This window comes from Ascaphus truei, chromosome 12 (genome assembly GCF_040206685.1).
Source record: "Ascaphus truei isolate aAscTru1 chromosome 12, aAscTru1.hap1, whole genome shotgun sequence".
Classification (NCBI taxonomy): Eukaryota; Metazoa; Chordata; class Amphibia; order Anura; family Ascaphidae; genus Ascaphus; species Ascaphus truei.
This window is the reverse complement of record NC_134494.1, coordinates 23,310,609-23,327,729: the sequence shown is the minus strand read 5'-3', so window position 1 is coordinate 23,327,729 and position 17,121 is coordinate 23,310,609. Positions and strand designations below refer to the sequence as shown.

The window sequence follows — 17,121 nt, the reverse complement described above, 5'->3', positions numbered from 1 at the left end:
TAAGTGTTGGTGAGTATAACAACAGCTAGGAGAGTTGAGCGGTTGTTTGTTTAGCCTCATTTTTGAGAGTTGTATTGGACCAGTCCTCTCTGCATCTTCCTACACCATAAAGATAAATGCACACATTCATAGAAAAAAAAGGGGGCATCAGACCATTTATTAAATATGAGCTGTAAAACACAACGTTTTGGGGTATAGATTAACCCTTCAAGTAAAAAGTTCTCTGCATCTTCCTAAATGTGGCACTTTCTAGTAATTAGTTGCATCCCCATGAAATATCGTTGCTTTATCCTGAAAGTCTATTAGACAAGAACCTCTGTAACACAGTTGCTATAACAATAGAACAGACGTGAAAGACCTTATTCTATATTGCCTGAAGTGGCCGTTATCAGCTTCCGGTCCCTATAGAAATCCATGGAGATTTTTGGCTTCAGCTGCGTCAGACTATATAGAATTACCCCCTAGGCCAGGAGTGGCCAAGTCCAGTCCTCAAGGGACCCCAACAGGTCGTTTTCAGAATATACCTGCTTCAGCACAGGTGGTGCAGTCATTGAGCCACCTGTGCTGAAGCAGGGATATCCTTAATACCTGACCTGTTGGTGGCCCATAAGGATTCGAGTTGGCCACATGGTCCTGGTACCACATTTAAACCGCTTGAGTAGTGGCTCCCAACCTGTTTGCAGCAGAATCTCTGCTCCAATTATTTTGCTGCGTGAGATGTCAGAGTGGTCGTTCTGCTCTGGCTAGAATGCTAAACATTTGGATCATGGCTGTGGAAAAACATTGCGCTAGGTGCAGGTGCCACGCAGAAGCCCTCTGGATATTTTCTTTCTACTGTCACAATGCATGATTATCCAGAACACTATACAGGTTGCCCTTCTTTACCACTCATTGGCTCAGGTTTGGCATCGGGCCTACCTTTTCTCTAGCAATTTAGCATACTACTGGCTTTAAATGGTGTTTGATTGGAATGTATGCGCCCCTACATGAGACCGTCTTCTCACAAGTTCAAGTCTCGTGTATTTTGAATAAAAGCTTATTTAAAAACGACCATCAGTCCTAATACAAGAAGGCCAACTGTCTCCTACTAGCAACAGGTCGGAGCAGAGGTAAGATCAGACTTGTCATTACCCCCTGCAACCCAAAAGGCCTGTCTTTGGAAAGGGTTTAGCACTACGAGCCTTTATGCCAGTTAAAACCAGCCCAACTTACAGATGTGATTGGTTAGACTGGCCGTCATATACAACAGATTTTACAAAGGATTTATTGTTCACCCAATATAAAATCCCAAACAGTAGCAGCAGGAGGAGATGACATCTGTAACCAGAAAAGATGAGTACATTTTGCTGAGGAAGTGGGAATCAACACGGGCAAGATGTTCTAGTATATGCTATGTGCTGTTCACACACGTGCTGTAAAGGCTTTAACAGGCCGGCTGTGTCAGTTTAGATGATTAATGAAACAAGATCTTCAAAAAAGGTATTACTTATTCCTGGGGAAAGGGAAGTGTCAGGTTTAATAAATTGCCAAATCGCCAAATCTAAAACTTGTTCACATTTGTAAAATGCAAAATGTTCACTGCTGGCAAGGAAGGCAATGAATTCAAGTGGAGACTGCTTTACTAGTAGGAGCAGATTGGTTCCAGCGTTTAGAAAATGGTAAATGAATAAAACCTTACTAGGTATAGGAGAGTAATCAAAAAGGACTGTTTTATTGTCAGACGTCACGAAAGATGAGAGCACAGACATAAATCTCTTTATTGTATGTCAAATAGTCTCCGTGTGTATTAGGAGACAGTAAGAGTATAAGACAAAGGGAAAATAAAAAAGAGAGCTGCGTAGGTTTACTGGATCTTGTTCTCAAGGATTTGAATATGGTATAAATGATCGGCGCCAACGCATTCTGCATGAAATCTTATCTTCTACTTAGCACACAGAGCAGGGAGGAATACAGCATGTTCTGAATCCTAACAGGGCACTGGCTGAAAGTTTTGATATTAAATTGATCCGGAGGTGGCGTTTCCTGCTTTATATACACGATTTCTTCTGTGACAGATTGATCTTATCACCCAGACTCAGAGCCATTCCCTGAGAAGAAAACAAAAAATATTGGTTACAAACAATTGCACGGATGAACCCATTATACACCGATATGGGTCAAATGGTCACGCAAACAAGGGTTTATTTTTACACCCCTAAACGGTTTACATTACAGAGAATATATAGATTTAGCTTGGGAATGTAAATGACACACTGTGCATATAACAGACTTTACACGCAAAGGCAGGATTATTCTCTAAAGCACTTTACTCTTTTGATGCTCGTTACTGCAGTAAGCTACACTAATGGGAATCTAGAGGCACGTGTAAAAAAAAATAAAAACGTTTGCTGGGTAATAAAAAAGCCCGACTCTGCAGCAATTACAGTAACATGCTAGCCCTGTTTAATTAAAATTACAAAGCATGAAAAATTAGGTTCTAAGCAATAGCTGAGATGGAGTATTTTAGAACACAGATTGCTTAAAAGGTGCAATCCCGCCTAAGGCTAAGTCCCTGCTAGCGCTGATCGGGCGGCGCGGAATTACATACATATATCTATATAAGTCCCCGCTCACATGGTGCGCGCGGCGCTGGTGCGCGTGCACACACGCTCAGCCGCGATCGGCGTTTACATAAACAAAAACCTATACTTCCCCACGCGCTCAGCTGGCCCGCAATGCCGCCCCCCCTCCCCCTGCGCACTCTTGCGTAATCGGAGGACACCCGGCACTCATGCTTGGAGCGCTCTCCAAACTAAGGAAACTAAAACTAAAAATTACACTCAAAATCTGCAAAATCAGGAGTCATAAAGAACACTTATACGCACATTTGCACGCCAGAGAACGGCCTACAAACCCGACGGGCCCCATAAATCGCATGGCATTTCATCCTTCTTGTGTTATTTACTCGCCGTAACTTATCCCATTGTGATAGATACGATTGCAGGCAGACAGAAGGTTGTATTTAGAAAAGCTAGGAGTCTGAAAAGTATCTTAGCCCCTGGTGCATTTAAAAAGTTTTGTGAAAGAAGGGTGAATTTTTTGTCTCGCAAATTGGCCCAATATTTTGAAGATGCACATGCAGGAAAGCATGAGGATATACACACACACAAAATGTATGTTACGCGAAACGCGTAGGTTTTTTGTTCATCCCGTTGTGACGTCAGCCGCCTCGCGCTGCCACTAGCAGGGCAGGTTTAGCAGGGACTCGCAACTGCCCTTGGCGAGTACTGGTAAAGCCACCCAACACCCCTTTTTGTACATCTGTCTTTCCTGCAGCCAACATCAGTGGTTCCCCCGTGTGGGGAGATGACTTCCATATGAATGACTTCCCTAAATAGTCAATGTAAGTTTTTTAATTGTTTTTTTTTATTACGTAAAAGTGGATTTTTGACATATTAGTTTCTTTCTATGCGCTTTTTTTGTGTTTGTCATTTAGTTTACCCCGTTGATCACGGGAGAATCTAGAGCAGCAGGAAGGAGTGTCCCTGCTATAATGAGAGGAGATTGCCTGATGGTTCTGGGATCTGCACAAATCTGTTTGCCAATTTCATTTCATTACTAGTTTTCTACAAAAATGTTACATATTTATGGATTTTATTTTAAATAAGTAGACAGTGTGGGCAACACATTTGCAATCCAAATAAAATAACACATCTATTGTGTGTGAAAGCGAAGGGTCATCTAGTAACCAAAGATTACCTGACTCTTCGCTCGAATTCTTATGTGTCCAGTCACCGCGGCGTCAGGTCCAAGATGAACCGGTTTTTCAATGCTGACATTGGCAAGTGCGTCCTCTCCGAATATAGACCGGGCGTAGAGATTGGCAGCCATGAAGCCGCAGTAACCAGAGAGAGCCTGTAGGAGGAGCACACGCAACTTTACAATCTCACCCTACTGGCAGGTTGAACCTCAGGGACAGCAAAGTAAGACATTAGGCATACTGAGCCTTGAATACTTCATTGGACAGAGAGATTTTAACAGCTTTGCTTGGGGACTCTGGCCCTTGCAGTATGCGCCATATTTTTGGTCATACCATGGCTGCAAGATTGCAATATGCAGATTAGGCGCACTTATGTAATTGAAATGAAAACATAAGATGCACTGGAGGGGTGCCAGGATCTCAAAAAACTGTACATACAGAGTAATGACAATATTTTAATTAAACGTTTTGGATCCAGGCAGCGCTACCAGTCATTGCACAACCAGTAAAACGCAACCACTATTAAAACGTAGGTTAGCACAATTATTAGCGAAAATATTAAAGGATATTATTTCTAGAATGCTGCAGTGTACACAGAATACATTCCTGGTTGGCCAATGGGAGACAGCTTCTTGAAGGTTACAAGCAGGTAACATTAGGATTTTAAACATGTTTCACTGCTGCAAAAGATGGTGCCTTTATCACTAAACAATTCTTTATCCCCATTAATAATGTTAAACAGCATGTTCATAAACAAAGCAGAAAGTGGCACAGTTTATGAGGGTCACAGGACCTATAACTGGACATTTTCTAACTTGTGTTCCTACCACAATGTAGCTGCGCCCCTATTGGTCTTGGAGGACTGCAGAATGCAAAACCTTCTAATGGGCCAAAGCGGGAATTCTCCATAGATGTTGCTAAAGACATGTTTCGAGGCCTACCAAGTCACTAGAAAGCCATTAATACCGTAAACTTGTAATGTCATACTACAGCTTTTGGGATAAATCTGTAAGAATTGGTTGGCCCCACACAAACTATTTATGGCCGATTACCAGACTGTATGGCACGTACCTTCTCTGGTGTAAGGCATTTCATATTTGTCGACTTCAGAATGTGCTGCAAATATTCATTCAGATCAATGATGTTTGTGTTCACGGTCACCTTAATTAAACCAACCAAGGACAGCGAGTTAGTGAATATAAACCGGATTCTATAGTACACCAATCCCATTATAGCACTAGCCCATGGGTGGCCAGCTCCCGTCCTCAAGGACCACCAGGTGGTCAGGTCTTCAGGATATCCCTGCTTCAGCACAGGTGGCTCAGTCAATGACCGCCACCTGTGCTGAAGCAGGGATATCCTGAAAACTTGACCTGCTGGTGGCCCTTGAGGACTGAAGTTGGCCACCCCTGCTCTAGCCTGACTCCGTCTTGTGCTCTCAATAACCGTTACCCGGCCCGAGTTCTGCGTTTCCTAGAAACTAGGCCAGCCTCCTTTGAGGCGCTTCAAAAATAATTGTACATGCCAATTTTCATGGAAATTTACAACAGTTTGTAGGTTGACAGAGAAATGTGCAAAAAGTCGTTTAAATGAGCAGTTAACAAAATGTCCCGATAACGAGAACTTGGCTTCCTACAATAATCAAGCAGTAACAACACGGATTACCCAAGCACCAGACACTGGCTCAATGAACGGAGTACAGATAGGATATACCTTGTTTTCCCATTCAAACTCTGCCCACATCTGTCGGAATTCTGTGTCTGTGCATGATGCCGGCTGGATGTAATCCATGATGTCAATGTGAATATCACTCAGGACAACACAGTTTCTGTCACTTGCTGCGCCAGACACATCGTACACTGTAAAACACCAAATGACCAGGATGGGAGAGATAAGAGGCATATATACAAACATACATTCATACAATACCAGCGTGCATTTATCTACGGTCTCCGAATTAGAAAACAGACTCTGCGTCTTTATTTTCATTTCGATATAGAAATGTGATGGGTGCTCCAACAGTCCTGGAATCTTTATGTACGTTCATCAATCATATAATAACAGTCAAGGTTCAGATGATGGAGTGGGTAAACTACTGGGTGATACTCCTTGATAAAGCACCTTGTTGTGTGAAACGCGTTGGAGGGTTGTACCCCCTTGTTTGCTATGTCTGATTGACAAATAAACTTATATTTTATTTTTGATACACCTGTGTACCTGGGCAGTGCGCTGCTTTGTGCATTTCTTTGCATTTTCACTGCAGATTTTGCTGATGGAGATGAAGGAAAGCAAAGGATGCACTGCAACTGGAAAGGTATTTGACAATATATGTTGGGCAAACTCCAAAATAAAATAGAGGGTATTTATTGAATGGACTCACAAATGGGTGTATATAACAGCCGCACCAACGCGTTTCGTCCCGCAGGACTTTATCAAGGTATACACAGTGCAGTGCAGTGCATCCTTTACTTTCCTTCATCTCCATTGTTTCAAGACTTCAGGACTGCACGCAGAGGAACCATCATCCGACTTCGGCGCTCCAGATTCTAGTATACCCCCAGGGCAGGTAATAGGCATTAGCCCTTATCGTATTACCTGATACCCCCATGGGGAGATTTATATTTTAAGTGTGGGATGTGCAATATTGACCATCTTTGCGGTAGTCAGGCAGACTGACCGCTAGGTCTTTATTTTTGCCCCCCCTTATATGATGATGCCATATACATGAGCCTATGGATTAAATAATGTGTTCCTACTTGGATTATCTTTTTCAACTATCAAGATGTATGTGTGCACACATGGTTATTGAGCGTCGCTCTATCTACTCTCTTCCAGATTTTGCAGATGCAAGTAGTATGTGTGCACATTGGTGCATTTTCATCCATTCCTTGGATTTTGGGTTTATGGTGTTTCTGATCTCAGGAACAGTACACCGACATCAATATACCCACAAAAGAATCCAAAACGTAGAGCCAGCAGTTTCATAATGTAACCCCCCCTTCCCCCCCCCCAAAACAAATATATTTTAACCCCTTCTTTGCAGGCAGTGAAGGGTTTAAACAAAGCACCACAGGGGGCTGCTTCCACATGAATGCACTTTTTTTTATCACATAAAAGGTCTCTTATTATAGAGCTTTAAAGGCAAGTTCAGTGGTGCCCCCTAGTGCTTGGTGGTTTTGGTACAGGATAGCAAGCATGTGTTTGTAACAGGAGATCCATAGTACAGCAAATTCCCATAACACCAACACCTTGTTCCCAATAACTAATGTGGTATGGAACAATAAAACAAATCTCCCTAGCAGCCATAGGGTTAACAATGTCAATGGCAGAGGGGAGTACTGCCTCAGAAACACATGGGAATAACACAGTTATAGAAGGAGAAATGGAAGCCGCTAATCAATATTATGCTATGAGACTGCTTCTCTATGGTCAGTGAAGCACTCTGCTCCATTTAAATGAGTAGAGCTCAGAGCTTTCCTGACACGGTGAAGCATTTTCACAGCTTAGCAAATAGGAGCGCGGCACAGGCAGAGCACCAGAGCCAGGGTATTGTCATATTGCACTTTTCCTGCGACAATAAACACTTACCAATATTACCGAAAATGATACCGTTCTCTGTTGACGCGACTTTGATGTTGGCTTTAATGTTTGCAAAATCGTGCGGGGCGAGAGTCAGCGGGGAGGGCTTCTCTACAAGTTTCAAATCACCTGCCAAGAACACATGAAGAAAAAGGTCACAACAGGTTGGCTAACATTCACAGAAGGAGCAAAAAAAGGCAGCGCACTGCCAAAAAAGCAGGAGGCGGCTCACAAGTACAATAACAGGGTTTATTCCATAAAAGAATCAAACATCACCCCCAGACAGCATCAAAAAGCACGACACCAACGCGTTTCGGGCCGTGTGCCCTTTATCAAGGTGTATGGGTTTTTTGTTCCTTCTGCTTTTTGTTCATCTTGTTGGTGGATCAGCACGCCGTTTGGAGGAATCGCAATAGGACCGCACTGGAGGATCCGAGAGGAAGCTGAACAGTGAGTTATCCCTGTGGGTTCATGCTATTATATAAGTCAGCTTATGGGACAATCTATGTACTACATATGTGTGCCAGTGGGCACTAGTCTCTGTCCCCTGCAAGGGATGCTGTATTAATATCCAAGTCACAGAGCAGAGGTCCAGGCGGAGATACATGTTTCTATGGGACTAATCTGTTTTTGATGCGCCGGCCACTTACATTCTTGGCTAACATTCACCCCTTAAACACTGTAGAGTCCAGTCATACAAACCTCTATAGAAACAAAAGATATATAAAACAAATAATGAATAGTGGAGGGTAACTCCTTAGTCCATTCCTAGCTGGTTTCCTTTCATTGAAGCGTCGTAGCGAGTTACATCCCCAGCCAAAAGCATATGGTTGAGTAACAAGGCAGTATTAAAACAGGCCTTGGAAATACCCCAATATCAGAATTGCTCTAAAATAAAAAATAACAAACGTCTGTAGAATATATATTAAAATATGCCATCGGGATTAAACAAAATTAAAATTAAAAAGACACACATGGGAGCAAATATAGTAATACAAAATATTTCTAATAAGTGAGGTTGTACCTATCGCAGAGCCCCTGGGAAGTGTAATGAGGCGCAGGCTCTCTCAGGACAGGTCCATCATCGTACACAGATAAAAATATGCTTACCTAAAGTGGCCAGCTCCAGTGTACAGTTCTGCAAAGTGTCACTGGTCTGATTGACTACTAAGACATCCAAGACGATATCGTACTGATTGACATGAACGTAAGCTTCTGCATAGACCGGATCAGAGAATCCCGTCAGCTGCGTGACCTTACAGAGGGTACAATACAGAAAGTCAGTGACGAGATTAGGCGCACACACAGTTACACTGCAAAGCCACATCTTCTACAACGCAAATGTCCTGCTGTCTTTTATATAGTTTACACAAATTAAATAAAGATATCACTTGTCAGCACATTCGCATGTCTCAGACAGGTCTGCAACCGTCTTTCCCTATTATCTCCTAGCATATAATTATACCACTGCAGCCAGGGATTCTGGGTAATGACATGCAGATGAGCACTCCCAGTTTTCGACCTTTTGGGTCTCATCAGTGTGAGGCTGGTTATACTGGCTTTGCAATATGAAGCTGGGATAGGTTTCAACCGCACAATAAATAGGTTATGGTGGGTAAAAAAAGTGACAAAAACCTCCACCGTACAGTAAATAATGTTTATTAAACAGCTGCATCATTCCCATTTAGTCTAATAAAAATAAAGGTTATGGGGGGGGGGTAAGAAGAGTCAAAAATATTACTGGCTGTCACACGCCGTTTTGCCCAAAACAAACACTTAAGTTACACACTGATTCGCTCGCAAAATGGACTGAACCAAAAGGATCCCAGAGGTTAAGTTTGTCTAAGAACCAAGGCTTTTTTTTGCAGTTTAGGAACATTGTTCATTTTCCACACAAAAAAAGGGCGTAGATAAATGTGGTAAATAATTTTTAATTTCTGCAAAGGTGAATTAGATGGAGCAGATTTGTTCCAATTAGGAGGCAATAATACTTCACTATGGGGGGGGGGGGGGGGGGGAAATATCGTTATAAATCATGTCTCAAATGTTGACAACGCTACAAATCACTTTTGAATACCTATAAAACTATAAAAAAAAGCTGTGTGTGCTGTGTAAGTGAAACTTCTTTGACTTTTGTCACAGAAATTGTATTTGTATTGGTGATGTTTTAATTAAAAATCAAAATACAATTTCATTGACAAAACGCAAATAAATTTGACTTAGAACATGCGTACACATCCCTTGTATTTGCACTAAGCGTGAATTCCTCGTGTGTGTGTGCGTGTGTGCGTGACTGTGTGTGTGTGCGTGTGACTGTGTGTGACTGTGTGTGTGCGTGTGACTGTGTGACTGTGCGTGCGACTGTGCGTGTGACTGTGTGACTGTGCGTGTGACTGTGCGTGTTACTGTGTGACTGTGTGTGACTGTGCGCGTGACAGTGCGTGTACGCGTGACAGTGCACGGTGCACGTGACAGTGCGTGTGCGCGCGACTGACTGTGCGCGCGACTGACTGTGTGTGTGTGACTGTGTGTGTGTGCGTGTGACTGTGTGTGTGCGTGTGACTGTGCGTGTGTGCGTGACCATGTGCGTGTGTGTGTGACCGTGTGCGTGCGTGTGACCGTGTGACGTATGCGCAGCCCCCCTGCACCTCACACATCCCCCTAACCTATTCACAGTCAGTGTGTGTATATGTGTCAGTCAGTGTGTGTGTGTGTCAGTCAGTGTGTGTGTGTGTATGTGTCAGTGTGTGTGCATGTGTGTCAGTCAGTGTGTGTGTGTGTATGTGTGTCAGTCAGTGTGTGTGTCTGTGTGTGTATATATGTATGTGTGTCTCTCTTTCTGTGTCCTGCCCCCTCTCTCCTGACTCCCCCCCCCCCCCTCACAGGCAGGCAGAGCTGCGGACCCGCGGCGGCTCTGCCTGAGACTCTCCTCCTCTCCTCACACCCCCCCCCCCCCCCCCTCACAGACAGGCAGAGCTGCGGACCCGCGGCGGCTCTGCCTGAGACTCTCCTCCTCTCCTCACACCCCCCCCCCCCTCACAGACAGGCAGAGCTGCGGACCCGCGGCGGCTCTGCCTGAGACTCTCCTCCCCCCCCCCCCCCCCCCCTCACAGACAGGCAGAGCTGCGGACCCGCGGCGGCTCTGCCTGAGACTCTCCTCCCCCCCCCCCCCCTCACAGAGAGGCAGAGCTGCGGACCCGCGGCGGCTCTGCCTGAGACTCTCCTCCCCCCCCCCCTCACAGACAGGCAGAGCTGCCTAATAAAGGCCGCCCCCCTCCGGAAGTGCTGCGTGGGCAGAGGCAGTGTCGGCGGGGAAGGGGGGCAGCACGTCATCGTCAGCGGGAGCTGGCTTGGTGCTGTGGGGAACGCAGCTCACTCTACCCCCCCCTCCCCCCCCGTTCCATGCCTCGGCCGAGGGAGGTCAGCAGGAGTGGCGGCAATTAAATTTTGAGGGCTGCCGCCGCCGCATGTCAGCGGGTGGGGGGAGCAGAGCTCGTTAGGAGCTGCGGCGGCGGATACCCTCCATGATCCCTGGCCTCCTCTCCTCGACCCCGGCGGCGCTCAGTCAGCGGGACGCAGGAAAGCGGAGGTAGGGAGGAGAGAGGCTGCGCGGCATGGCAGCGGCCGTTAGGAGCGGCGGCTATCGCCGCCGCATATGTCACGATGTGTGGGGGGGTGGGGCTCGGGGGGGGGGGGGAGGGGGGCGATTGGGAGCAGCGCCGGCGGCTATCGCCGCCGCATCTGATTTGTGGAGCGGGTGTGATGTCAGTGTTGGGGTCGGGCTGAGCCAGAACACAGCCCGGCCTCAACTGCCAGCACTGACGTCACATCCGTTTCATTTCTGTCTCCACAATTCTTTTTTGCCCCATCACGAATGAGGTGCCACTAAGGAAGTTTCACTTCAATAAATGGGAGATCAAGACCAATGTCGCAAACTTTTTTTTCAAACGCATGAAAAGAGCATCTCAGCCAATCGGAGTTCAGTGCTCGCGCTATATATTTCTGACGGCTCCGGATTGGCTGGGGTGTCCTTCTCCATCACATGCACATCCCCCGCTGCCTTACCTTGTTTAACTTGGATGCCAGCGGATCCGTGGCCTCCTTCCTTTGCGTTGTTCCCATTGCAGCCAGCAAACTTAGCTCGAACTGATCTTCTTTGGAAGCCATTTCATTCTTAGCCGTGAGCTGCATGAAGGATATGGGGTCGTCGGCCTGGACGGCCACGCTTCTCTTTTCCGACTCTTTCTGTTGGGAAAAGAACAGGGAGAGGAAAGTGAAACATAAAAAAGCAGCAGCCTCTTCGGTGCCGATCACTGACGAACCTAATATGGATCCCATATATATTTCTCCCTGGCATTTAAGGAACAGGTAACACTTCCTGTCCAGCCGTGACCTACAGGAAGTTAATGTGCAAGACTAAAAAAAATAAATGAATACAATATTGATAGACAGGTAATCAGATTAAAAAACAGCGGTGTGTGACATAACAGCAGTAACTCCATTTCAACCCACTCCAGAGGATGCAATATGGTGGTTTAAATCTCCCAAGTCATATACGTGCCAATGGGAAGTCATGTCATCATCCATTGCCGTTTTCCAAGAAAAAAAAAGGAGGGGGGGTGGGGGAAGAGGGGTGTAGGTAGAGGATATTGCTGATTTAAAGGGGAAATGTACCAGCTTGCAAAAATTATTCAGAGTTTAAATGGTCGCTTCACTGTATACAGAATAAGGCTCAGAGTCTCTTGCCAATTATAATCTTACCTTCTGAGAAAGTTTCTCTTCCTCAAGCTTAGCAGACAGCATTTGAGACAGAGACTGGCGGCATTCTTTGTTGAAGATGTCATTCATTAGTGGAGAACATTCGGACAGCACCTTGAGGCAGAGCGAGATCCTGTCCACATCATCATCTGTGATGGGCTTCTTTGGAAGGGAGGACTTCCCCAGGTGTAGGATGGTGGCCATGAGCAACATTGCTTCAGCAACAAAGGACTATTGGAAGGCAGAATGTCGAAGGTGTCACGTTAGAAACGCAAATACATATGCTAGACCTATTTATACAATAGAGCTGCAGTGGCCAACTCCAGCCCTAAAAAGTCCACCTGACCTGTTGGTGGCTCTTCAGGACTGGAGTTGGCCACCCCTGCAATGCAATAGAGTAAAACAGAGCCAGTGGCTTGCAGTGGATGTTTTTTATCCAGTCCAGGGACCTAAGAAAAAATAAGCATTGATCTTAAACATACTGCAATCCTACATACAGGTTAACCGGCTCGTTGTCAGTATAGCCTGTGCTACACTGTAAAGGAGAGGCTAATGGAAGAGATACATTATTTCCATCCATCCCAACTGTTTGAAGCCGAGACCCAAAAGGCATTTTTATACAATATACTTGTTCAATTTCACTTATTAATACATTTATCTATTGATATTAAAACACCTTTCTGATGGAATACAAAAACCGGAAAATGTTTCCAGTGCAGTCTGGCACAGTCAAAAACGGCTGGGACCTATTAACTTGCCCCTTTGATCTTAATACAATTCATTTTAATTTCCTTACTGCAAATTAACAAACTGTTTTAATGTGACAGAATCGGAGCACTTAACACTTGGTTTTTACAGCAAAGGATGTCCAAGAATGGGAAGCTACCCAGAAATATGAGATGTTAACAGCACCTCCATGATACAAGTCCTACAGTATTAAATGCATTATTATTATGATTTTTCATGCATAGTGCTGACCGTGTACACAGTGCTGTACATAGAATTTTTGAAGGCACAAGTCCCTGCCCAGATGAGCTTACAATCTATTTGTTGGTGCCCGAGGCACAGGGAGACAAAGTGACCTATAACACAAAACAATGGATGGCGCTCTAACACTTTCTCCTTACCTCCCAGTGGAAAATAGAGGCGCTATTTACAGTGAACCAAATAAACAAGTGTAAATGTGGCTGGTATCAAAACTAAAATGGTGCAAAAAGTGTTTACAAAAAATAAATAAGAAGACGCCTCCACTCAAACCATTAAAAAAGACTGTACATTATTCTTCCTGTTTCAAAGTCTTGATGTGATACCACAAAAAAACAATAAAAACGTTTGAAATAAATAGACTGGACTAAGGGTAGGCTGACCATACGTCCCGTTTTGAATGGGACAGTACCGGTTTTACCCCATTTCCCGACCGTCCTGTCTTTTCTATATGAAATTCTATTTTGTCCCGTTTTCGGCCCCCCTCCACCTCCACCGAGTGCTCCGAACTGTAACGCGGACGCATCGATGCACTAGCGCATGCTCGCCCCCTTGCTCCCTTCCGCCGCGTAACGCACGCGCCCCCTCCATTCGCATACAGTAACCCGCTCAACTGTGACCCAGAACTTCCAGCTTCCGGGGTCTGCTTAGTGCGAGTCTGACTGAAGACCTCGTGGCACGATGCCCGCCGCCATCAGATAGGAGCCAGAGACGGGGGAGGGGGGAGCCAGAGGCGGGGGACGGATGCCCCCCCCAGCCAAATATATTATTGGGGGGATGGCTGCTCCTTTCTCTCGTCTACTGCCCACCCCCCAGTATAAGGTGTGTGTGTGGGGGGAGCTGGGAGAGGGGCGAGCGGCGGGAGCTGATGGCGGAGGGAGCGGGAGGAGCTGAGAGCGGGGGGAGCTGGGAGTCCCGTTTTTGCCATCCCAATGTCCCGTTTTTGTCTCAAGGAAATATGGTCAGCCTATCTAAGGGTCTTGCAAACGATTCTCTCCAGAACGTAAGAGGAGCCGTGGTGAATACCATGCAGAAGAGAAAAATTCACCTAGTGCAAAATTCGTGTGTAAAGAAATATTATTAAGTGAAAAAACTTCCACAATATCTACTCAGAGTGGAGCAAATAATCAAAGCAGTATCCCAACCAGTGGCAATGAAGTCTCTATCTTGGGTATGATATTAGGTTGTCCCAGTGGATCTCAGAAAGTGGAAACAGACTATGGTGCAGATATGAGGAAGCCTTAAATTGGAAGAGCTATTTTATAAACTTCATTTGTATTTTCTATCTACACCATGGTCTGTTTTCTCTTTCGGAGAATGTATATTACATGCATTAAAAGTTTATTTTGAAGAGCTGTCTCCTGTATAACTAGAAAGCAAGGATTTGGAACATACGTTTTGCTTCTTCTGCTCCTGAACCAATGCAACGTAGCGCAATGCGATCTTGGTCAGTGTGGTGGCAAGAGAGGCAGCCACAAAGAAATCCCCCTCCAGCAGAAATCCTCGCAGCGGGGGTCTGCAACAGAATAGGGAACGCGAACGTCACGGTGCCATCTAGCAACATGTACTGGAGTGTTAACAGAATAAACCATTAGACAACTTGCCGTTTCTTTGCCCTTTTTTCAAGCAGACATCTCCCAACTTACACCCTCCTAACCAGCCATCGGACAACGCTAACGATAAGAGAAGACCTCTCATAATGTTTGTCTATCTTCATTTGACTAGCCCCATCCATGTACATCGTGCTTCGCAGCAGCAATAGATGCAACAAGCTGACATGAGATGTAATACACCGTGGGAAAAGGGAAAAGAGCTACACATATAAAAAGTAAACATTAGGGAAATGAGTCACTGCCCCGAAGAGCTTACAGTCTAAGTGTTAAGAAGGGATTACTTCGAGACAGTAGGAAAGGGTAAGAATGTGGTAAGTGCACATGCAAGGGGGCGAGTGCTTTGGAACTATTGAAGTGCTTCATTCAAGAGGCGAGTTTTGAGAGAGGAATAAAAAGTGAAGAGAAGGTGCTTTGTGGATAATGAGGGGAAAAGTCATGTCAAGGTGCTGGGCAGTGAGCGAGATCTCAGGTAGGAGAGCGCTTGAGGTACAAAAAAACTGTGGACAGAAGACATCCTTGAGCAGTAGGGAAGCAGTAAGCAGGGTTATAGCGAGACGTCAGGGCAGAGGACTATATAACATTGAAATACATTTTTTGAAGGTATTACAGGATTTAACTGAAAACCAGGAGAGGGATTTCAGCAGAGTTACGTCTTTGCAGTAGAGAGACAGAGGAAATGGCATCTCTTAAGACAAGGGTGACCAGGACAACTCCAGTCCTCAAGGGTCACCAACAGGTCAGGTTTTAAGGATACCCCTGCTTTAGCACGTGGCTCAATTATTGACCGAGCCACTTGTGCTGAAGCAGGGATATCCTTAAAGCCTGACCTATTGGTGGCCCTTGAGGAATGGAGTTGGCTTGGCCATCCCTGTCTTCTGGTGCCGTTTTACGCCCCAGTTTTGCAGCTGGGAGACTTTAATTAATATCCGTCCTCGTTACCGACCTGTCTTCTTCCTTCTTTGCAGGTCGCGAGCTGCTGAGGGCACTTTGGGTGGCATAGGTGCCCATCTCGGTCACTAACTTCTGAGCTGGGCCTATAGTCACTTCCTCTTCAGGTTTCAGTTCGCCCGATTCCTTCTTGATTTCGGTCTCAACAATTGGAACCTGCAAGAAGTCAAGAACGTAGTCACAGAAATATGGTTACCGCCTAAATAATAACAAAAAACAGAAGCACCAACGGCCTTATTTTAATCCAGAGTTTTTACAAATGTTCACGATTGCCGGTTAGGAAATGTGCGGCTTTACTTTGCTCCTATATGGAGTTTTATCTCTCTTTGTTTAATATAATAAGACTCAGAGAGATCCTCGATAGACCTAGTCATTCCTCCTAAAAGTTTGTGCACCCCTGCTAGAAGGCACACAGTGCCCCTTCCTTCTACTGAATTATACAGACTTTAAAAGCCCACAAGGTGAACTAGAGCCCAGATTTTTTTTATCTAATGTTCAAGGTATTCAGATCAACACGATAAATATGGGTACACAAACAGAAAAATGTCCTGTAATTCATTATTGAGATAGCAATTATTTGATTGGAATATAGCAAATAAAAATACCACTTGTGAGCACATTCACATGTCTCAGGCAGATCCACAACCCTGCCCCATTATCTCTTTGCATACAATGCTTCCACTGCAGTCAGGGATTCTGGGTAATTGAATGCAAATGAGCACAGGGTCACCTTTTGCTTCTTGTCCATTTTAACATGGAGCCCTAGACGCTTATGTCGGCCCGCCGCATCACACAGCCTGGGTTACAGAAGTGCAGAGCCAGTAACCCGACTCACAGAGAGTTGGAATATAGATGCTATAGGTATATGCATCATTGTAAAAGATTTCCTTGTGGATAATAGATTTTGCTGGAGCTACGTTTTTGTGCAGTACATACCTCTCCCAGAGATCGGCGGACTTCCGTCATCACACTCTGGATATCCTCTTTTGTGCTGCAATATTCACCCAGAATCCACAGAGCCCCTCGATATATCCTGAGATCAGAAAACACATGTTGCCGTTTTTTCCCTATTGATCTTTCAAAAGGAGAAACGATTTAGGGTTCCTCTCCCTTTACCAAACGGTGCTACCCAGAATCCTTCATGTCTGCAGCATCTCACTTAAAATCCCCACAGCTTGCCTGCATTTAAGCTTTTCATGCCACAATGCAAAGAGGCCGACTGTTACATCTTAAGGCCGCGCTTATAGTGCCGGCGACGCAACCGATGACGTCGCCCGTCGCCACTAGAGAAAGTTGTAATTTAATTTGCAGCGACGTCGCGAGCGACAGGGTCATTGATTGGTTCAGAGACAGTCACATGTGGCGACAGTCTCTGAAAAATCAAATATACCTGGCTTCCAAATTTTTGGTCGCGACGTCGCTCCGTCTCGCTTACTATAAGCGCTGCCTTACCCTCTACTTCCATCCGTAGCAGGACTGATCTGCAAGAGTTTGGGAAAA

General features: G+C 45.2%; 1 protein-coding gene across 3 annotated transcripts in view; it reads right to left on the bottom strand.

Annotated features, from left to right (window-relative positions):
• Positions 1-1,684: 1,684 nt before the first annotated feature.
• COPB1 (coat protein complex I subunit beta 1) overlaps positions 1,685-17,121 on the bottom strand; it is a 28,366-nt gene continuing 12,929 nt past the window's right edge. For all 3 annotated transcript variants that reach the window (XM_075567019.1, XM_075567020.1, XM_075567018.1), the window contains exons 12-22: positions 16,558-16,654; positions 15,617-15,777; positions 14,456-14,576; positions 12,080-12,307; positions 11,384-11,563; positions 8,429-8,573; positions 7,328-7,447; positions 5,453-5,598; positions 4,811-4,900; positions 3,739-3,894; positions 1,685-2,087 (exon numbers count right to left, since the gene is read on the bottom strand). In XM_075567019.1, the coding sequence (XP_075423134.1) occupies positions 2,028-2,087; positions 3,739-3,894; positions 4,811-4,900; positions 5,453-5,598; positions 7,328-7,447; positions 8,429-8,573; positions 11,384-11,563; positions 12,080-12,307; positions 14,456-14,576; positions 15,617-15,777; positions 16,558-16,654 (1,504 nt within the window). In that variant the 3' untranslated portion in view covers positions 1,685-2,027. The remainder of the gene's footprint in view (positions 2,088-3,738; positions 3,895-4,810; positions 4,901-5,452; positions 5,599-7,327; positions 7,448-8,428; positions 8,574-11,383; positions 11,564-12,079; positions 12,308-14,455; positions 14,577-15,616; positions 15,778-16,557; positions 16,655-17,121) is intronic.